Genomic DNA, 22,135 nt, shown 5'->3' on the forward strand with positions numbered 1-22,135 from the left:
CTTGGTCCCTTTTCCCCCCAGATTTTTCCCAAGAATTCCTGGATTTTTTGGGGGGGTTTTTCCATTTTCTGATTTTTTTTCCCGTTTTTCCCTTTTGTTCCTGAATTTTCTCCCATTTTTTTCCTGATTTTTTTCCCCATTTTTTCCTGATTTTTTCCCCATTTTTCCCTAATTTTTTCCCCATTTTTTCCTGATTTTTCCCCTTTTTTTTCCTGATTTTTTTCCCCATTTCCCCCTGATTTTTTCCCCATTTTTTCCCCATTTTTTCCTGAGTTTTTCCATTTTTTCCTGATTTTTCCCCATTTTCCCCCATTTTTTCCTTTTTCCCCATTTTTTCCTGATTTTTCTCCATTTTATTATGGTTTTCCCCCTTTTTTCTGATTTTTTTTCCATTTTTCCCTGATTTTTCCCCATTTTCCCCTGATCTTTTTCCCCATTTTTTTCCTGATTTTTTCCCCATTTTTTCCTGATTTTTTCCCCATTTTTTCCTGAGTTTTTCCCCATTTTTTCCCCTGATTTTCCCCTTTCTTCTGATTTTTTCCATTTTTTTCCTGATTTGTCTCCATTTTATTCTGGTTTCCCCCTTTTTTCTGATTTTTTTTCCATTTTTCCTGATTTTTCCCCATTTTCCCCCATTTTTTCCTGATTTTTCCCCATTCCCCCCCTTTTTTTTCTGATGTTTTTCCATTTTTCCCATTCTTTTCTAATTTTTCCAATTTTTTCCTGATTTTTCCCCCCGATTTTTTCCTCATTTTCCCCCATTCTTCTGATTTTCCTTTCTTCTGATTTTTCCCTTTTTTTCTCATTTTTCCCATTTTTTTCTGATTTTCCCCCAATTTTTTTCTCATTTTTTCTCCATTTTTCCCATTTCCCCCTTTTTTTCTCGTTTTTCCCCATTCATTTCCCATTTTTCCCATTTAATTCTGATTTTCCCCTTTTTTCTGATTTTTTTCTCCCTTTTTCCCATTATCCCCAATTTTTTCTGATTTCCCCCCATTTTTTTCTGATTTTCCCTCCTTTTTTCCCTGTTTTTTTCCTTTTCTTCTCATTTTTCTCTCTTTTTCCCATTTTCCCCATTTTCTCTGATTTTTCCCATTTTTTTTCTGATTTCCCCCCTTTTTTTCTCATTTTTTTCTGATTTTTTCCTTTTTTTTCCCCTCCATTTCCCCCTTTTTCTTCCCGGTATTTCCCCATTTTCCCCCATTTTTTCCCAATTTTCCCCATTTTTTCCCCCCATTTTTTCCCCAAATTTCCCCATTTTCCCCCTTTTTAACTCCAACTTTTCCCCCTTTTCCCCCAATTTTCCTCCTCCCTTTCCTGCCCCAATTCCCTCCACATTTTTTCGGACTTTCACTTTCACCCCCAATTTTTCTCCCTTTTTTTTGGGAATTTTTTTCACTCTTTTCCCCAATTTTTCTTATTTTTGGGGAAATTTTGGGGGATTTTTGCACCTTTTCGGCCTCTAAAAATTCCATAAAAAGCAGAAAAACGGGAAAAGAAACGAATAAAAACCTCCCAAACCAATTCGGGGATAAATCTCGGGATAAATTTTGGGAGAAAATCGGGAATTTTCGGGGTCCAGCCCGGAACCAAAACCACGCGGAACCTTCGAGCGACGCCGTTGTTCCCTCCGCACCGGAAGTGACGTCAGAACGCGCCACGCCCCCTGAACCGCCGCCCGTGTCGCACCGAAACGAAACCGGGCGGAACCACCGGGAAGTTTTGGGGGTCCCGGGGCGGAATTTTGGGGTCTCGGGGGATTTTTGGGGTCCCGAAGAGATTTTTGGGGTCCCCGCGAGGATTTTTGGGGTCCCGGGGAAGGTTTTGAGCTTCCGGTCGCGGGTTGGGACTCGCTGAGACTTTTGGGGAATCCCGGGGGAGGTTTTGTGGGGTCCCCCCAAAATTCCTGAGAGATTTTGGGATCGTCTTTTCCCTTTCGGGGTCCTCTCCCCCATTTTGGGGGGATTTCCCCGGGTTTTTTGGCATTTTTCCCTATTTTTCAGCATTTTCCCCATTTTTTTGTCACTCTCCCCCATTTTGGGGGATTTCCCCGGGCTTTTTGGCATTTTCCCTATTTTTCAGCATTTTCCCCATTTTTTTGGCACTTTCCCCCATTTTGGGGGCATTTCCCGGGTTTTTTGCCATTTTTCCCTATTTTTCAGCATTTTCCCCCATTTTTTGTCACTCTCCCCCATTTTGGGTGGGATTTTCCCCGTTTTTTTAGGATTTCCCCCCATTTCGGGGTCTCCCCTCTCTCCATTTTTTTTTAGGGGGGGGGAGGGGGATCCCTCCCCACTTCTCATCCCCCTCTCATGGCCGAACCCCCCCAAACCCCCCGCGGGGACCCCCCCAAATCTCCCGAATCTCCCCCAAAATCCCCAAACCCGCCGAATTCGCCCCAAACTCGCCGCCGGGGCCGCCCCGCGGCCAGAACGCGCCTCCGGAACCGAAGATACGCGGCCCTGCGGGAGCTGATCCGAGGTACCGGGGGGGACACACAATCCGGGGACGCCGATTCCGGGGACGCCAATCCCGGGGACACCAAATCATTTTTTTCCCCCGTTTTTCCTCCCATTTCCTCGTTTTTTTTTCCTGTTTTTCCCCATTTTTTTTTCCCGTTTTCCTCCTTCCCCCCCCCCTTTTCTTCCCGATTTTTCTCCCCCATTTCCCCCATTTTTTCCTGTTTTTCCCACTTTTTTCCCCCCTTTTTTCCTCCGTTTTTCACCAAAAGTTGTGGAATTTCCCCCCTTTTCCCCCATTTCCCCCAATTATCTCCAATTTCCCCCGATTTTCCCATTCCCCCCCATTTCCCCTGATTTTTCCCCATTTTTCCCCATTTTCCCCCCATTTCCCCCCATTTCCCCCCAGTTTTCCCCAATTTTCCCCATTTTTCACCATTTCTCCCCAATTTTCCTCTTTTTCCCTCAATTTATTCCTGTTTTTCACCTTTTCCCCCTATTTCCGCTCATTTTCCCTCCAATCTCCCCCCATTTTTCCCCCCATTTTTTTTTCCTTTTTTGTTTCACCAAAAATTGTGGATTTTTTTCCCCCATTTTCACCGATTTCCCCGGGTTTTCCCCATTTTTTCCCTTTTTTTTCTCACCAAAGATTGTAGATGTTTTTCCCAATTTTCCACCAATTTCCCTGTTTTTCTCATTTTCCTCCATTTTTTCCCCTAATTTTGCCATTTCCCCCCATTTTCCCCCCATTTCCCCAAATTTCCCCGAATTTTCCCCATTTCCCTTCCCATTTTTCCCTTTTTTTTCCCTTTTTTTTCCCTTATTTTTCCCCCTTTTTTTTCCCCAAAGTTTGTGAAATTTTTCCCCATTTTCCCCCATTTTCCCCCTTTTCCCCCCTTTTTTCCCCTTTTTTCTTTCACCAAAATATGTGAAATTTTTCCCCATTTCCCCCCCTTTTTCCCGTTTTTTTCCCCTTTTTTCCCCTTTTTTTCACCAAAATTTGTGATTTTTTTCCCCATTCCCCCCTTTCCCCCCCTTTTTTTCCCTTTTCTTTTCACCAAAATATGTGAAATTTTTTCCCCATTTTCCCCCTTTTTTTTCCCCGATTTTTTTTCCCCCCAAAATTTGTGGACTTTTTTCCCCATTTTCCCCTTTTTTCCCCCAAAATTTGTGAAATTTCCCCCCATTTTCCCCCTTTTTTTCCCCCTTTTTTCCCTTTTTTTAAACCAAAATTTGTGAAAATTTTTCCCCCTTTTCCCCCTTTTTTCCCCCTTTTTTTCCCCTTTTTTCCCCCCAAAATTTATGGATTCCCCCCCCCCCCCCCCCCCCACTTTTCCCCTTTATTTCCCCCCCTTTTTCACCGATTTCCCCGTTTTTCCCCCCATTTTTAGGAGGAGAATATTTCAGCCAGGAGCAGATGCGCCTCCGGGCCCCGGGGCTCTTCCATCACTACATCGGGAGGTTCCAGGACCCCAAAACCCCCCAAATCCACCCCAAAAACCCCGAAATCCTCCTGGGGGACCCCAAAACCCCCCAGGGCGGCCCCAAAATCCCCCAAATTCACCCCAAAATCTCGGGGGAGCCCCAGAACCTGCGGGAGCTGCTGCTCCGCGCCCTCGAGGACACCACGGGTGAGGGGCCGGGGGGGGTTGGGAAATTTGGGGGGATTTGGGGGATTTTGGGACATTTTGGGGGAATTTGGGGGATTTTGGGGGGATTTGGGGGGATTTTGGGGGGATTTTGAGGGGATTTTGGGGGGATTTGGGAAATTTGGGGGGATTTTAGGGGATTTTGGGGGGATTTGGGGGATTTGGGGGATTTTGGGGGGGTTGGGAAATTTGGGGGAAATTTGGGGGGTTTTGGGACATTTGGGGGGATTTTAGGGGATTTTGGGGGGATTTGGGGGATTTTGGGGGGATTTGGGGGGGATTGGGGAAATTTGGGGGAATTTGGGGGGATTTTGGGGGGTTTTGGGAAATTTGGGGGGATTTGAGGGGATTTTGGGGGATTTTGGGATCGTTTTGGGAATTTGGAGGTTTTTTTAGGGGATTTTGGGGGAAGTTTAGGGAATTTTGGGGGTTTGGGGGAAATTTTGGGGGAATTTTGGGGATTTCGGAGGATTTGGGGGAATTTTGAGGGAATTTTGGGGATCGTTTGGGGGATTTTAGAGGATTTTTGAGGGGTTCGGGGGAATTTTAGGAGATTTGGGGGGATTTTTTGAGGATTTGGGGGGGTTTTAGGGGGGTTTTGGAGGAATCTCGGATCGTTGCAGGGATTTTGGGGAATTTTGGGGGATTTGGGGGGATTTTTGAGGGATTTTTTAGGGGGTTTTGGGAAGATTTTGGTGGCATTTTGGGGGAGTTTGGGGATTTTGGGGGATTTGGGGGATTTTTGGACGATTTTAGGAGATATTGGGGGTTTTTAGGTTTCTTTGGGGGGGATTTTGGGGTTTTTTTAGGGGGATTTTGGGGAATTTGGAGGATTTGGGATGATTTGGGGGAATTTTGGGATTGTTTGGGGTTTTTAGGGGGGATTTTGGGGGATTTTTGGGGGATTTTGGCCGTTCCAGCCCAGTATGATGACGAGGATGAGGAAGATGAGGAGGAAGATGATGATGATGATGAAGATCACGTCCCTGAGCGGGAACTGAGGGATTTTATTGGGATTTTATTCAGATTTTATTCGGATTTTAATGAGATTTTATTGAGATTTTATTCGGATTTTAATGAGATTTTATTGAGATTTTATTGGGACTTTATTGGGATTTTATTGGGATTTTATTGGGATTTTATTGGGACTTTATTGGGATTTTATTGGGATTTTATTGGGATTTTATTGGGACTTTATTGGGATTTTATTGGGATTTTATTGGGACTTTATTGGGATTTTATTGGGACTTTATTGGGATTTTATTGAGATTTTATTGGGATTTTAATGAGATTTTATTGGGATTTTATTGGGACTTTATTGGGATTTCATTGGGATTTTATTGGGACTTTATTGGGATTTCATTGGGATTTTATTGGGATTTTATTGGGACTTTATTGGGATTTCATTGGGATTTTATTGGGATTTTATTGGGACTTTATTAGGATTTCATTGGGATTTTATTGGGATTTTATTGGGATTTTATTGGGACTTTATTGGGATTTCATTGGGATTTTATTGAGATTTTATTGGGATTTCGTTGGGATTTTATTGGGATTTTATTGTGATTTTATTGTGATTTTATTGAGATTTTATTGAGATTTTATTGAGATTTTATTGAGATTTTAATGAGATTTTTTTTGAGCCATTTTGGGGGATTTTGGGGGGATTTTATTGGGATTTTGGCCGTTCCAGCCCAGGACGATGAGGAGGATGATGAAGAGGAGGAGGAAGATGATGATGATGACGATGACGAAGGCCGCGTCCCCGACGCCGCCGAGCGGGAATTGCTGCGCCTGGAATTCACCACCCGCATGTACCAGAGGTTCCTGGAGGGGCAGGACGGGGATTTCGACTACAGGTGAGCCCCAAAATCCCCCAAATTCACCCCAAAATCAGTCCCAAAATCAGCCCAAAAATCCCCAAAATTCACCCCAAAACCTGCCTTAAAATCAGCCCCAAAATCCCCAAAATTCACCCCAAAATCTGCCCCAAAATCTGCCCCAAAATCACCCCAAAAATCCCCCCCAAAATCGCCCCAAAATCCCCAAAATTCACCCCAAAATCTGCCCCAAAATCCCCAAAATTCACCCCAAAACCTGCCTTAAAATCAGCCCCAAAATCACCCCAAAATCCCCAAAAATCGCCCCAAAATCTGCCCCAAAATCACCCAAAATCAGCTGAAAATCACCCCAAAATCAACCCAAAATTCAGCCAAAAATTCCCCAAAATTCACACAAAATTCCCTCAAATCACCCCAAATTTCACCCCGAATTCCAGCCCAAAATCACCCCAAATTCCCCAAATTTCAGGCCAAAATGTCACCCCAAAATTCCAGGCCACAATTGCCCAAAATTCACCCAAAAATTCTACCAAATCAGTCTAAAATTCAGTCCAAAATTCCCCAAATTTTGGCCCAAAATTACCCAAAATTCCGCCCCGTTCAACCCAAATTTCACCGCCAAAACCAACCCCAAAATCGCCCCAAAATCAGCCCAAAATTCCCCCAAAATCAGCCCAAAATTCCCCCAAATTAACCCCCAAAAAAATCCGCCCAAAATTCCACAACATTTTTCTAAAAATTCCACAAAATTCACCCAAAATCCGGCCCAAAATTCACCCAAATTTCACCCCTAAATTCGCCCAAAATTCAGCCCCAAATTCCCCCAAATTAACCCAAAAATCCACCCAAAATTCCACATTTTTCTAAAAATTCCACAAAATTCACCCAAAACCCAGCCCAAAATTCACCCAAATTTCAGCCCAAAATTCCGCCCAAAATTCCACAAAATTCACCCAACAGTCCCCCAAATTTCACCCAAAATTCCCGAATTGCCCCAAATCCCTCAAATTCGCCCCGAACGTGGCAGCCAGGTGGACGAAAACCCGGATCTGGACAACCTGGACATCGTGGCCCGGGACCTGGAGGATCGATACTTCGATGAGGAGGAGCCCAGCCAGGCCCCCCTGCTGGAATAGAGACCCAAAATCGCCCAAAATCAACCCAAAATCAACCCAAAACTCCCCAAAATTCACCCACGAGATTCCACAAACTTTCAGCCCAAAAATTCCCAAAAAATTCCACAAAATTCACCCAAAATCCAGCCCGAAAATCCCGATTTCTGCCCCACCAAAATTCCCACAAAATTCAGCCCAAAATTCACCCAAAATCAGCCCAAAATTCAGCCGCAAAATTCCACAGATTTTCAGCCCAAAATTCACCTAAAATTCCGTAAAATCCACCCAAAAATTCAGCCCAAATTCACCCAAAATTCAGCCAAAAATTCCTCGAAGTTCATCCAAAATTCGGCCCAGAAGTCCCCAGATTTCTGCCCAAAATTCCCCAAAATTCACCCAAAATTCAGCCCAAAAATTCCCTAAGTTTTCAGCCCAAAACCTCAAAAAATTTGCACAGAATTCTCCCCAAAATTGCCCCAAAATTCCTCAAAAATCGATACTTCGATGAGGAGGAGCCCAGCCAGGCCCCCCTGCTGGAATAGAGACCCAAAATTTACCCAAAATCACCCAAAATCAACCCAAAATTCACCCCAAAATCCAGCCAAAAATTCAGCCCAAAATTCCCAGAAAATTCCAGAAAATTCACCCAAAATTCAGCCAAAAATTCACCCCAAAATCAGCCCCAAAATTAACGCAAAATTCAACCCAAAATTCACCCAAAATTCCCCGAAAATTCCACAAAATTAACCCAAAATTCAGGTCAAAATTCAGCCCAAATCCCACAAAATTCCGCCCAAAATTCACCCAAAATTTACCCAAAATTCAGCCCAAAATTATCCCAAACCCCGCAAAATTCCAGCCTAAAATCCTCCAAAATACCCCAAATTTAGCCCAAAATTCCAGCCCAAAATTTGGCCAAAATTACCCAAAAAAATTGCCCAAAATTAAACCAAATTCAGCCCAAATTCAGCCCAAAATTCACCCAAATTTCAGCCCCAAATTCCCCAAATTTTCAGCCCCAAATTCCCCAAAATTCCCAAACATTGGGGGAAAACAATTAAATTAATTTTATTGCTGGATGGGGATTTTGGGGACAATTTTTGGGGCTTTTTGGGATGAATTTTGGGGATTTTGGGGGAATTTCGGGTCGGTTTTTGGGGGATTTTTGGGAGGGATTTTTGGGTGGATTTTGGGTTTTTTGGGATGAATTTTGGGGATTTTTGGGGGGAATTTTGGGTCAGTTTTTGGGTCAGTTTTTGGGGGATTTTTGGGAGGGATTTTTGGGTGGATTTTGGGGTTTTTTGGATGAATTTTGGGGATTTTTTGGGGAATTTTGGGTTGGTTTTTGGGGTGGTTTGGGGAGATTTTTGGGTGGATTTTGGGGTTTTTTGGATGAATTTTGGGGATTTTTTTTGGAATTTTGGGTCGGTTTTTCGGTCGGTTTTGGGGGGATTTTCGGGGGGATTTTCGGGTGGATTTTGGGGTTTTTTGGGGAGAATTTTGGGGATTTTTTGGGGGAATTTTGGGTCGGTTTTGGGGGTGGTTTTGGGGGATTTTTGGGGAATTTTGGGTCCTTTTTTGAGGCTTTTTCCGGTGGATTTGGGGATTTTTTGGGGAGATTTTTTGAGCGGGATTTCGGGGGGGATTTTTTTTTTTGCTGGATTTGGGGATTTTTGGGATGATTTTTGGGGATGATTTTTTTGGGGGAGGATTTTGGGATTTTGGGGGAAACTCCGGGAAAAAAAACCAACAAAAAACCTGAGAAATTAAAAACCATTTATCGGTGCAATAACCCGGTGACTTTTAGTGGCAGAGGCAGGAATTTTTGGGGGCGGTTTTGGGAATTTTTTGGGGCGGTTTTGGGAATTTTTTGGGGGCGGTTTTGGGAATTTTTGGGGCATTTTTGGGTGGGTTTTTGGGGGGACTTTTGGGTGGATTTGGGGATTTTTTTTGGGGTGGATTTTTTCGGCCTTTTGTGATGAATTTTTGGGGATTTTTTTGGGGGGGTTTTTTTACGGTGGATTTGGGGATTTTGGGGGGATTTTTTAGGGGGATTTTGGGGATTTTTGGGGGAGGATTTTTGGGGATTTTGGGAGGGATTTTTTGGGGACGGGGAGATTTTTGGGTGGTTTTTTTTTGTGGGGGGTTTTGGAGGGGAATTGCAGCCAAACTCAAAAACAAAACAAAAAAAAAAACCCAAAAAAAACCCCCAAAAAACCAACAAAACCCGAGAAATGAAATAACATTTATTGATACGATGAGTCTTGAAATTTTTCGGTGCAGAGCTGATTTTTTTTTTGGTTTTTTGGTGGATTTGGGGATTTTTGGGAGGGGGGCCATTTGTGACCACCCATCTCCGAAAAAAAAACCCCCAAAACAAACCAAAACACCCGAGAAATTAAATGACATTTGTTGGTTCAATGTCCTGTGAATTTTTCGTTGCGGAGGCAGGAGTTTTGGGGGCCGGTTTGGGGAATTTTCGGGGTGTTTTTGGGGGGGATTTTGAGGCTTTTTGTGGTGGATTTGGGGATTTTTGGGGGGGATTTTTTAGGGGGATTTTGGGGGAGGATTTTGGGGATTTGGGGAGGGATTTTTTTGGCGGGGGGGGGAGATTTTTGGGGGTTTTTTTTGTGGGGGGTTTTGGAGGGGAATTGCAGCCAAACTAAAAAAAAAAAAAATTGGGGGAGAGGGGGATTTTGGGGATTTTTTAGGGGGATTTTGGGGATTTTTGGGGAGGATTTTTGGGAGGATTTTTGGGGCTTTTTGAGGGGGTTGGGGGATGATTTTTGGGATGATTTTTTTGTGCTGGATTTGGGGGGTTTTTGGGGGGGGGGATTTGCACCCACCGAACTCCGAAAAAAAACCCCCAACAACCCAAAAAAAAACCCCCAAAAAAACAACAAAACCCGAGAAATTAAATAACATTTATTGGTAGCAAAACCTGGAAATTTTCTGGGAACTTTCTGCGGCGGAGGCAGGAATTTTTGGCGGCAGTTTTGGGGATTCTTCGGGGCGGGGTCAGCTGCACTTGCAGGCGCTGACCACCATCCCCGAGAGCTGCTCCACCCGGGCTTTTCTCCCCACGTAGTAAATGATGGGAAGGGGCTCCAGGCTCTGGGGGACGCAGCACGGCGCCGCCGACGCCTCGGGGTTGTGCAGGTTGTACAGGGCCAGCACCTGGGGGGCACAAAAATGGGGGATTTGGGGCTGGAAATGAGCCCGAAATGTGGGGAAGTGGGCCCAAAACGCAGCCGAAATACCCCGAAAAGAATGATCTGAAGTACGGCGGAGACGGATGGAAAATACACCCGAAGTACACCTGAAATGCCTGAAAAAATCCATCCCAGAGTACACCCCAAAATAACCCCAAATACACTCAAAATAACCTCAAAATACACTAAAAATACACCCCAAAATAACCCAAAATAATCCAAAATACACCCCAAAATACACCCAAAATAATCCCAAAATAACGCCCAAAATACACCCGAAATATGCACAAAAATAACCCTGAAATACCTGAAAAATACACCCCAGAGTACACCCCAAAATACACCTAAAATACACTCAAAATAACCTCAAAATACACTAAAAATACACCCCAAAATACACCCAAAATAACCCCAAAATAACCCCCAAAATACACCCGAAATATGCAAAAAAATAACCCAAAATATGCACAAAAATAACCCCGAAATACACCTGAAATACACCTGAAATACCTGAAAAATCCATCCCAGAGTACACCCCAAAATAACCCCAAAATAATCCCAAAATACACCAAAAATACACCCCAAAATAACCCCAAATACACTCAAAATACACCCAAAATAACCCCAAAATAACCCCAAAATACACCCAAAATATGCACAAAAATAACCCAAAATACACCTGAAATGCCTGAAAAATCCATCCCAAAATACACCCAAAATAACCCCAAATACACTCAAAATATGCACAAAATACACTAAAAATACACCCCAAAACAACCCCGAAATAATCCCAAAATATACCAAAAATACACCCCGAAATAGACCAAAAATACACCCAAAATGTGCCCCAAATACACCAAAATGTGCCCAAAATACACCCAAAATAACCCCAAAATACACCTGAAATACCTGAAAAATACATCCCAAAATACACCCGAAATGTGCCCAAAACCTCCAGAAAACAGCACAAAACCTCCTCAAAAAAACCCCAAAATACACCTCAAAGGCGTCACCAAAATCCCTTCAGAGTACCCCAAAACAACCCCCCAAAACACACCGAAAACACCCCCAAAACACCTCAAAATACACCTGAAATACTCCAAAATCACCCCAAAACAGCCCGAAATGCACTCAAATCACCCCAAAATAGCCCCAAAGCACCCCAAAATAAATACCCCCCAAAAATACCCCAAAACACACCTAAAATACACCTGAAATACCCCAAAACACCCCTAAAATCACCCCAAAAGAACCCCCCGCAAAAAAACCCAAATCCCCTCAAATCACCTCCAGGACCCTCCAGAATTCCCCCCAAAATCCCCCCAAAATCCCCCCAAAATCCCCCCAAAATCCTCCCCAAACGCCCTGAAATCGCCCCCAAAATCGCCTGAAATCCTCCCCAAACCCCCCGAAATCCCCTCAAATCACCTCCAGGACGCCCCAAATCACCCCGAATCCCCCCAAATTTTCCCAAATCCCCCCAAATTTTCCCGAATCCCCCCAAATTCTCCCCAGAGCCCGACCTTGCTGTAGTGGGTGTCGGAGCTCCAGATGTAGGGGCACGGCCCCCCGCAGAAGTTGGCCATGTACCCCCAAAATCACCCCGAATCACCCCAAAATCATCCCAAATCACCCCAAAATCATCCCAAATCACCCCAAAATCATCCAAATCATCCCAAATCACCCCAAATCACCCCAAAATCACCCCAAAATCACCCCAAATCACCCCAAAATCACCCCAAATCACCCCAAAATCATCCCAAATCACCCCAAAATCACCCCAAAATCACCCCAAATCACCCCAAAATCACCCCAAAATCACCCCAAATCACCCCAAAATCATCCCAAATCACCCCAAAATCACCCCAAAATCACCCCAAATCACCCCAAAATCACCCCAAATCACCCCAAAATCACCCCAAATCCCCCCAAATTTTCCCGAATCCCCCCAAATTTTCCCGAATCCCCCCAGATTCTCCCCAAAGCCCGACCTTGCTGTAGTGGGTGTCGGAGCTCCAGATGTAGGGGCACGGCCCCCCGCAGAAGTTGGCCGTGTACCCCCAAAAACATCCCAAAATCACCCCAAAATCATCCCAAAATCATCCAAATCACCCCAAATCATCCCAAATTTTCCCGAATCCCCCCAGATTCTCCCCAAAGCCCGACCTTGCTGTAGTGGGTGTCGGAGCTCCAGATGTAGGGACACGGCCCCCCGCAGAAGTTGGCCGTGTACCCCCAAAATCACCCCAAAATCACCCCAAAATCACCCCGAATCACCCCAAAATCATCCCAAAATCATCCCAAAATCACCCCAAATCACCCCGAATCCCCCCAAATTTTCCCAAATCCCCCCAAATTTTCCCGAATCCCCCCAAATTCTCCCCAGAGCCCGACCTTGCTGTAGTGGGTGTCGGAGCTCCAGATGTAGGGGCACGGCCCCCCGCAGAAGTTGGCCATGTAGCCCCGCGGCTCGTGGATCCACTTCCACTGCAGGTCCCGGCGGAAATCGATCCAGAGAGGACGGACACAGCAGCTCTGCTCCTCTGGGCTGGGCGTTTGGGGAGATTTTGGGGGGTTTTGGGATTTTTGGGGATTTTGGGGGGTTTTTTAGGGTTTTTGGGGTTTTTTGGGTTTTTTTGGGGGTGGATTTAGGGGGTTTCAGGCGGTGCTGGGGGGATTTTGCAGGGAGGGTTTTGAGGAGGGTTTCTGGACTTTGAGGGAATTTGGGGGACATTTGGGAGGATTTTGGAGAGATTTTTGGGTTTTGGGGGTTTTTTGGGGTTTTTTTGGGGGGTTTTTGAGGGTTTTTGGGGGGTTTTATTGGGGGCATTTTTGGGGGGTTTTTTGGGGTGGATTTCGGGGGTTTCAGGCAGCGTCGGGGGGATTTTGAAGGGAATTTCCGAGGGTTTTGGGGAGGGTTTCTGGACTTTGAGGGAATTTGGGGGCTTTGGGGAGGATTCGGGGGTTTTGGGGGTTTTTTTGGGATTTTTGGGGTTTTTTAGGGTTTTTTGGGGGTTTTGGGGGTTTTTTTGGGGTGGATTTAGGGGGTTTCAGGCGGCGCTGGGGGGATTTTGCAGGGAGGGTTTTGAGGAGGGTTTCTGGACTTTGAGGGAATTTGGGGGCATTTGGGAGGATTTTGGAGAGATTTTTGGGTTTTGGAGGTTTTTGAGGTTTTTTGGGGTTTTTTTGAGGGTTTTGGGGGGGGGTTTGGGTGTTTTTTTGGGGGGTTTTTGGGGGTGGATTTCGGGAGTTTCAAGCGGCGTCGGGGATTTTGAAGGGAATTTCCGAGGGTTTTGGGGAGGGTTTCTGGACTTTGAGGGAATTTGGGGGCTTTTGGGAGGATTTTGGAGAGATTTTGGGGTTTTTTGGGGTTTTTTGGGGGATTTTCGGGGGCGTTGGGGGGAATTTTGGGGTCCCCCTGTTCTCCCTGAGGGAGATATCGGGTGGGGGAGGGGGTTTGGGGGTCCCTGGATGTCCCCAGGGGGGACAAAAGGGGGACCCTGAGGGCGCCAATGTCAGGGCAGGGGGTGCCAGTGTCCCCAATGTCCCCAAATGTCCCCAATGTCCCCATTGACCCCAATTCCCCCGGTGTCCCCAGTGTCCCCAATGTCCCCAATGTCCCCAAATGTCCCCAATGACCCCAATGACCCCAATGATCCCAATGACCCCAAAGGTCCCCAATGTCCCCAATGACCCCAATGATCCCATTGACCCCATTGACCCCAATGACCCCAATGACCCCAAAGGTCCCCAATGTCCCCAATGACCCCATTGACCCCAAATGTCCCCATTGACCCCATTGACCCCAATGACCCCTGTGTCCACATTGACCCCAATGTCCCCAATGTCCCCAATGTCCCCATTGACCCCATTGACCCCATTGAACCCAATGACCCCAATGTCCCCAATGTCCCCAATGACCCCAATGACCCCAAATGTCCCCATTGACCCCAATGACCCCAATGTCCCCAATGTCCCCATTGACCCCAATGTCCCCATTGACCCCAATGACCCCAATGTCCCCAGTGTCCCCAGTCCCCCCGGTGTCCCCGGTGTCCCCGGTGTCCCCTACCCCCCGCAGTGCTGTCCCTCCAGGGCCCGCCGCTGCCGGTGGCCGTGCAGGGCCTGGGCGCGCTCGGGCGGCAGCGCCATGGCCAGCACGTGGGGGACACGGCGGTGACGGCGCGCGATGCTCTGCATGTCACCTCGCTGCTGCTCGAACCCTGATGGGGACAACAGTGGGGACATCGGGGACATTGGGGACGCTGGGGTCAGTGGGGTCAATGGGGACATTGGGGTCAATGGGGACATTGGGGTCATTGGGGTCAATGGGGACATTGAGGTCAATGGGGACATTGGGGTCATTGGGGTCATTGGGGTCAATGGGGTCATTGGGGTCAATGGGGACATTGGGGTCATTGGGGACATTGGGGTCAATGGGGTCATTGGGGTCAATGGGGACATTGGGGTCATTGGGGACATTGGGGTCAATGGGGTCATTGAGGTCAATGGGGACATTGGGGTCATTGGGGACATTGGGGTCAATGGGGTCATTGGGGTCAATGGGGACATTGGGGTCATTTGGGACATTGGGGTCAATGGGGTCATTGGGGTCATTTGGGGACATTGGGGACATTTGGGGTCATTGGGGTCAATGGGGACATTGGGGTCAATGGGGTCATTGGGGGCATTTGGGGACACTGGGGACATCGGGGTCTCCATGCCCCGGGGTCACTCCTCAGGGCACAATGACCACGGGATGTCCCCTGTGTGTCACAGCGGTGACCACGCCCATTGTCCCCCCGATCCCTAAATCACCCCCCAAAATCCCCCAAAATCCCCCAAATCCCCAAAATCCCCCAAAATCCCCCAAATTCCCCCAAATTCCCCCCAAAATCACCAAAATCCCCCCAAAACCCCAACATTTCCTCAAAATCCCTCCAAAAATTCCCTAATCATTCCCCCTAAAAATCCCCCCAAAATCCCCAAATTCCTCCCAAAAATCTTCCAAAATCCCCCGAAATCCACCCAAAATCCACCAAAAATCCCTCAAAATCATCCCGATCCCCCTAAAAATCCCCGAAATTCCTCCAAATTCCCCCAAAATCCCCCAGAAATCCCCCCAAAATCTCTCAAAATCATCCCGATCACTCCCAAAAAATTCCCAAAATTCCCAAAACCCCAAAATCCCCAAATTCCCCCAAAATCCACCCCAAACCCCCCAAAATCCCCATAAAATCCACCGAAATTTCCAAAAAATCCTCCAAAATCCCCCCAAGATCCCTGTAAAATCCACCAAAAATCCCTCAAAATCATCCCCATCCCCCTAAAAATCCCCGAAATTCCCAAAACCCCCAAATCCCTAAAATCCCCCCCAAAATCCCCCCAAAAATCCCCATAAAATCCACCAAAAATCCCTCAAAATCATCCCGATCCCCCTAAAAATCCCCGAAATTCCTCCAAATTCCCCCAAAATCCCCCAGAAATCCCCCCAAAATCTCTCAAAATCATCCCGATCACTCCCAAAAAATTCCCAAAATTCCCAAAACCCCAAAATCCCCAAATTCCCCCAAAATCCACCCCAACCCCCCCCAAAATCCCCATAAAATCCACCGAAATTTCCAAAAAATCCTCCAAAATCCCCCCAAGATCCCTGTAAAATCCACCAAAAATCCCTCAAAATCATCCCAATCCCCCCAAAATCCCCCAAAATCCCCCCAAATCCCCCCAAATCCCCCGAAATCCCCGAAGCCCCCGAATTCCGGCACCTTCCACGGATATTTTGAGGGTGGGGCCGTCGCCGTGGCCGCCGGGCTCGCAGGGGCAGTGCACGCTCAGCCGGAACACGCCCAGCGCCTCTGCGGAGGTTTGGGGGAAATTCCCGAGATTTTGGGGGATTTGGGGGAAATTCCCGAGATTTGGGGGGATTTGGGGGGAAATTCCCGAGATTTGGGGGGATTTGGGGGGAAATTCCCGAGATTTGGGGGATTTGGGGGGAAATTCCCGAGATTTTGGGGGATTTGGGGGGAAATTCCCGAGATTTGGGGGATTTGGGGGGAATTCCCGAGATTTTGGGCGATTTTGGGGGAAATTCCCAAAATTTGGGGCCATTTTGGGGGATTTGGGGGAAATTCCCGAGATTTGGGGGATTTGGGGGAAATTCCCGAGATTTGGGGCAATTTTGGGGGATTTGGGGGAAATTCCCGAGATTTTGGGCAATTTTGGGGAGTTTGGGGGGGAAACTCCCGAGATTTGGGGCGATTTTGGGGGAAATTCCCGAGATTTGCGGCAATTTTGGGCGAAATTCCTGAGATTTGGGGCAATTTTGGGGGAAATTCATGAGATTTGGGGCGATTTTGGGGGATTTGGGGGAAATTCCCGAGATTTTGGGCAATTTTGGGGGAAATTCCCGAAATTTGGGGCGATTTTGGGGGAAATTCCCGAGATTTGGGGCGATTTTGGGGGAAATTCACAAAATTTGGGGCGATTTTGGGGGAAATTCATGAGATTTGGGGCGATTTTGGGGGATTTGGGGGAAATTCCCGAGATTTTGGGGGATTTTTGGGGGATTTGGGGGAAATTCCCGAGATTTTGGGGAATTTGGGGGGGGGTTGGGGGTAATTCTGGAGATTTTGGGCAATTTGGGGGGACTTTTTTGAGTTTTGGGGAAAGTTCTGGAGATTTTGGGCAATTTTGAGGGATTTTTGGGAGTTTTGGGGGAAATTCTGGCGATTTTGGGGGATTTGGGGGGATTTTTTTGAGTTTTGGGGGAAATTCTGGTGATTTTGGGGGATTTGGGGGGATTTTTTTGAGTTTTGGGGGAAATTCTGGTGATTTTGGGGGATTTGGGGGGATTTTTGGGAGTTTTGGGGGGAATTCTGGCGATTTTGGGCAATTTGGGGAGATTTTTGGGGGGTTTTTTTGGGGGGAATTGGGATGGTTTGGGGGGATTTTGGGGGAATTTTGGGGGAATTTTGGGAGGAATTGGGATGATTTTGAGGGATTTTTGGTGGATTTTATGGGGATTTGGGGGAAAATTTAGGGATTTGAGTCAATTTTAGGGGGATTTTGGGGGAAATCTGGGAAATTTGGGGGGATTTTGGTGGGATTTTATGTGGAATTTTTGGGGAGGTTTGGGGGAATTTGGGGGGATTTTGGGGAATTTGGGGGAATTTTGGGGGGATTTGGGATGGTTTGAGGGGCATTTTTGTGGGATTTCTGCGGGATTTTTATGGGAGCTTTGGATGGGATTCTGAGGGGGAATTTTGTGGGATTTTCGTGGAAATTTCGGGGGGATTTTGAGGGAGATTTGGGAGATTTTTAAGGAATTTTGGGGAGATTTGGGGAGGATTTTTGAGGGGTATTTTGTGGGATTTCTGTGGGATTTTTGTGGAATTTTGAGGGAATTTTGGGGCCACCCCTTGCATTTTCCTCACCGGAGCCACCACCGGGAAAAATCAGATTTTTAGGGAAAAAAATTTGGATTTTTTTTTTTCCCCCCTCGTATTTGGGCGGAACTTGGGGCGATTTCGGTGGAATTTTCGGGGATTGTTGGGGACGCCGGTGACACTGGGGACGTTTGGGGACGTCGGCGTCACCCACCGGAGCCGCGCAGCCACTGCAGGACGGTGTCGGTGACATCGAACCACAGCCACTCGTCCTCGGCGGTGACACGGACGGAGCGACCCTGGAGGTAACGCCACGAGGAGTTCCCGAAGCCCTGGGGACATTGGGGACATTTGGGGACATTGGGGACATTGGGGACATTTGGGGACATTTGGGGACAGCTCCAGAGGTGTCCCCAGGGAGGAAAGGGGGAGACCCACCTTGGTGCTGCCCCAAAATTGGTGTCACCCCCGGCTGTGACGTCACGTGGGCCCCGTGTCACCGATGTCCCCAATGTCCCCAATGTCCCCAATCCCATCAATGTCCTCAAATGTCCCCAATGTCCCCAATGACCCCAAATGTCCCCAATGTCCCCAGTGGCCCTGATGTCCCCAAATGTCCCACCTGGCGGAGCTCCACCCTCTGCTCAGTCTCTGCTGTCCCCGTCACTGTCCCCGTTGTTGTCCCCATTGTCCCCAGGGTCCCCAATCCCCTCAATCCCCCCAAATGTCCCCAAATGTCCCCAATGTCCCCAAATGTCCCCAATGTCCCCAATGTCCCCAAATGTCCCCAATGTCCCCAATGTCCACAATGTCTCCAATGTTCACAATGTCTCCAATGTCCCCAGTGTCCACAATGTCCCCAGTGACCCCCTTGACCCCAGTGTCCCCAATGTCCCCAATGTCCCCAGTGTCCACAATGTCTCCAATGAACCCAGTGTCCACAATGTCCCCAATGACCCCAGTGTCCACAATGTCCCCAATGAGCCCAGTGTCCCCAATGTCCCCAATGAGCCCAAATGTCCCCAATGTCGTCAATCACCCCAAATGTCCCCAGTGTCCCCAATGTCCCCAGTGACCCCCTTGACCCCAGTGTCCCCAATGACCCAAATGACTCCAATGTCCCCAATGTCCCCAAATGTCCCCGAATGTTCCCAATCTCTCCAAATGTCCCCAGTGTCCTCTCACTGTCCCCAATGACCCCCAATGTCCCCATTGACCCCGATGACCCCAATGTCCCCAATGTCCCCATTGACCCCAATGACCCCAATCCCCCCAATGTCCCCAGTGTCCCCAGTGTCCCCAAATGTCCCCAGTGTCCCCAGTGTCCCACCTGGTAGAGCTCCACTCTCTGCTCAGTCTCAGCGGCGGTCCCCGCTGTCCCCGCGGCTGTCCCCGCTGTCCCCGCGGCTGTCCCCTGGCGCAGCAGGCGCAGCTCGGCGCGGCTCAGCTCGGCGCGGCCCAGCCCGGCGCGCACCCGGGAGGCGTTGAACACGAAATACAGACTGCGGGGGGTGGGGCGCCAGCGCTCGGGGACACCTGCGGGGACATCAGCGGGGACATTGGGGGGTTTGGGGACATTGGGGATATTTGTGGACATTGGGGTCATTGGGGACCCAGGGGACAATGAAGTCATTGGGGTCAATGGGGACATTGGGGTCAAAGGGGTCAATGGCATCATTGGGGACACTGGGGTCAATGGGGACACTGGGGTCAATGGGGTCATTGGGGTCATTGGGGTCAATGGGGACATTGGGGTCAAAGGGGTCAATGGCATCATTGGGGACACTGGGGTCAATGGGGACACTGGGGTCAATGGGGTCATTGGGGTCAATGGGGACATTGGGGACATTGGGGTCATTGGGGTCAATGGGGACATTGGGGTCATTGGGGTCAATGGGGACATTGGGGACATTGGGGTCAGTGGGGTCAATGGGGTCACTGGGGACATTTGTGGACATTGGGGTCATTGGGGACACATGGGATATTGGGGACATTGGGGTCAATGGGGTCAATGGGGTCATTTGGGTCATTTGGGCCAATGGGGACATTGGGGATATTTGGGGACACAGGGGACATCACGGTCATTGGGGACATTGGGGTCATTGGGGTCACTGGGGTCATCGGGGACATTGAGGTCACTGGGGACATTTGAGGTCACTGGGGACATTGGGGTCATTGGGGACACATGGGGCATTGGGGCCATTGAGGTCACTGGGGACATTGGGGTCAATGGGGTCAATGGGGACATTGAGGTCATTGGGGACAGTGGGGACATTGGGGTCAATGGGGACATTGGGGATATTTGGGGACACAGGGGACATCACGGTCATTGGGGACCTTGAGGTCACTGGGGACATTTGGGGTCACTGGGGACAATGGGGACACTGGGGACACCAGCACACCCAGGGGTCACCGCAGGAGCACTGGGGACACCTCGGGGTCACCGTGGGGACACCAGAGCCACCTCAGGGACATTGGGGTCACCTCAGGGTCATCAGGGTCACCTCGGGGACACCGCCACACCCAGGGGTCATTGGGGTCACCCGGGGGTCACCGCGAGGTCACCTCAGGGTCACCTTGAGGTCTTTGTTGTCACCTTGAGGTTATTGGGGTCACCTCGGGGACACCAGGGTGGCCTCGGGGTCACCAGGGTCACATCGGAGTCGTTGGGGACATTGGGGTCACCTCGGGGACACTGCTGTCACCTCAGGGACACCAGGACACCAGGGGTCATTGGGGTCACCTCGGGGTCGCTTTGGGGTCACTGGGGTCACTTTGGGGTCACTGGGGTCACCTTGGGGACAGCGCTGTCACCTCGAGCTCATCTCAGGGTCATTGGGGTCACACACAGGGACATTGGGGTCACCTCGGGGTCACTTCGGGGTCACTGGGGTCACCTCGGGGACACCACAGTCACGTCAGGGACACCAGGGTGACCTTGGGAACATTGGGGTCAACTTGGGGTCACTGGGGTCACCTTGGGGTCATTGGGGTCACCTTGGGGACACTGTTGTGACCTCGGGGTCACTGGGGCCACCTTGAGGTCATTGGGGTCACCTTGGGGTCATTTGGGTCACCTTGGGGTCACTGGGACACCCAGGGGTCACCCTGGGGTCACCTCAGGGTAACCAGGGTCACCTCGGGGTCACCCTGATGACCCCGGGATGTTCCTTTTCCCCCCGTGGTCACTCTGGGGTGGACAGATGGCCACCGAGTGTCCGTGTGTCCGTGTCCCGCCCCAGCGGTGTCACCGTGTCCCTGTCCCCATGTCCGGCTGTCCCTCCCCGTGTCCATCTGTCCCCTCCATGTCCCCATGCCCATCTGTCCCCTCTGTCACCGTCTGTCCCCTCCCCTGTCCCCGTGTCCCCCCTGCTCCCCGTCCCTGGGGCTCTCCGTGGGGAGTAGGTGTCCCTTGTCACCCCGTGTCCCCATGTCCCTGCAGTGTCCCCGTGTCCCTGCCGTGTCCCCATGTCCCTGCAGTGTCCCCGTGTCCCTGTGGTGTCCCCGTGTCCCCGTGTCCCTGCAGTGTCCCCGTGTCCCTGCCGTGTCCCCATGTCCCTGCAGTGTCCCCGTGTCCCTGTGGTGTCCCCGTGTCCCCGTGTCCCTGCAGTGTCCCCGTGTCCCTGTGGTGTCCCCGTGTCCCCGTGTCCCTGCGGTGTCCCCGTGTCCCTGCCGTGTCCCTGCAGTGTCCCTGCCGTGTCCCTGCCGTGTCCCCTGTCCCCGTGTCCCCGCTCACCGTCCCCGGGGCTCTCCATGGGGAAGCGCAGCAGCTCCTTGGCCCAGTAGTCCTGCGGGTCCTCAGGCTGTCCCTGTCCCCGTGTCCCCGTGTCCCCGTGTCCCTGCCGTGTCCCCTGTCCCCGTGTCCCCTCTCACCGTCCCCGGGGCTCTCCATGGGGAAGCGCAGCAGCTCCTTGGCCCAGTAGTCCTGCGGGTCCTCGGGCTGTCCCTGTCCCCATGTCCCCGTGTCCCCGTGTCCCTGCCGTGTCCCTGCCGTGTCCCTGCCGTGTCCCCTGTCCCCTCTCACCGTCCCCGGGGCTCTCCATGGGGAAGCGCAGCAGCTCCTTGGCCCAGTAGTCCTGCGGGTCCTCGGGCTCCCGGCGCCGCTCCCGCTGGCGCAGCAGCTCCCGGGTGCTGTTGTAGAGCGCCCGCACGTCGTCGGGCAGCGGCCGCGCGGGGCCGGGCTCGGCGGGCGCCTCGGGCAGGCGCAGCTTGCTCAGGATCTGGCCCCGCACGGCCTCGATCCGCTTCAGCCGCGCCGCCTCCAGGTCCAGCGTGCGGCACGTGGAGAGAGCGCGGGCGGCCGCCAGCAGCGACAGCAGCAGCACGGGCACGGACATCCCGGGACGGAGCGGGACAGAGCACCCGGGAACGGGAGAGACCGGGAGAGACCCGCCGGGAGCGGGATAAACCGGGAGAGACCCGCCGGGAGCGGGACAGAGCGGGACAGAGCCGCCGGGAACGGGATAAACCG

The 22,135-nt window shown here is 49.9% G+C and overlaps 2 protein-coding genes across 4 annotated transcripts; one reads left to right on the forward strand and one right to left on the reverse strand.

Moving 5' to 3' along the window:
• The first annotated feature begins 1,670 nt into the window (after positions 1–1,670).
• Positions 1,671–9,485, forward strand: CCDC97 (coiled-coil domain containing 97). Of its 2 annotated transcripts, none has more exons than XM_066209267.1 (4): positions 1,671–2,481; positions 3,851–4,090; positions 5,802–5,967; positions 6,981–9,485. In XM_066209267.1, the coding sequence occupies exons 1-4, from the start codon at positions 2,313–2,315 to the stop codon at positions 7,330–7,332; spliced, it is 927 nt and encodes a 308-aa protein (XP_066065364.1). In that variant the 5' UTR covers positions 1,671–2,312; the 3' UTR covers positions 7,333–9,485. The 2 variants fall into 2 exon arrangements, with proteins under 2 accessions (XP_066065364.1, XP_066065365.1); XM_066209268.1 differs by having other exon boundaries at positions 6,977–7,179.
• Positions 6,151–22,001, reverse strand: TGFB1 (transforming growth factor beta 1). Of its 2 annotated transcripts, XM_066209266.1 has the most exons (8): positions 21,689–22,001; positions 18,995–19,200; positions 17,879–17,996; positions 16,045–16,134; positions 14,349–14,499; positions 12,671–12,824; positions 10,006–10,241; positions 6,151–7,028 (listed from the first exon to the last, which is right to left on the reverse strand). In XM_066209266.1, the coding sequence occupies exons 1-7, from the start codon at positions 21,999–22,001 to the stop codon at positions 10,083–10,085; spliced, it is 1,191 nt and encodes a 396-aa protein (XP_066065363.1). In that variant the 3' UTR covers positions 6,151–7,028; positions 10,006–10,082. The 2 variants fall into 2 exon arrangements, with proteins under 2 accessions (XP_066065363.1, XP_066065362.1); XM_066209265.1 differs by lacking the exons at positions 6,151–7,028; positions 10,006–10,241; positions 21,689–22,001 and having other exon boundaries at positions 12,250–12,824; positions 18,995–20,215.
• Positions 22,002–22,135: the final 134 nt, after the last annotated feature.

The sequence above is a fragment of the Chamaea fasciata genome, unplaced genomic scaffold (assembly GCF_029207755.1).
Source record: "Chamaea fasciata isolate MVZ Bird 193981 ecotype frontalis unplaced genomic scaffold, bChaFas1.0.hap1 SCAF_810, whole genome shotgun sequence".
Classification (NCBI taxonomy): Eukaryota; Metazoa; Chordata; class Aves; order Passeriformes; family Sylviidae; genus Chamaea; species Chamaea fasciata.

Bases quoted from the DNA above. Each gene is read 5' to 3' on its own strand.
- CCDC97 (XM_066209267.1), top strand. From the start codon at position 2,313: ATGGCCGAACCCCCCCAAACCCCCCGCGGGGACCCCCCCAAATCTCCC. The intron at 2,482-3,850 runs GTACCGGGGGGG...CCCCATTTTTAG, and splicing joins CCTGCGGGAGCTGATCCGAG to GAGGAGAATATTTCAGCCAG. The intron at 4,091-5,801 runs GTGAGGGGCCGG...TGGCCGTTCCAG, and splicing joins CGCCCTCGAGGACACCACGG to CCCAGGACGATGAGGAGGAT.
- TGFB1 (XM_066209265.1), bottom strand. From the start codon at position 19,612: ATGTCCCCAGTGACCCCATTGACCCCACTGACCCCAATGTCCCCAATG. The intron at 17,997-18,994 runs GTGGGACACTGG...CAATGTCCCCAG, and splicing joins AGAGAGTGGAGCTCTACCAG to GGCTTCGGGAACTCCTCGTG. The intron at 12,825-14,348 runs GTAGGGGACACC...CCAAACGCCCAG, and splicing joins GAGGGACAGCACTGCGGGGG to CCCAGAGGAGCAGAGCTGCT.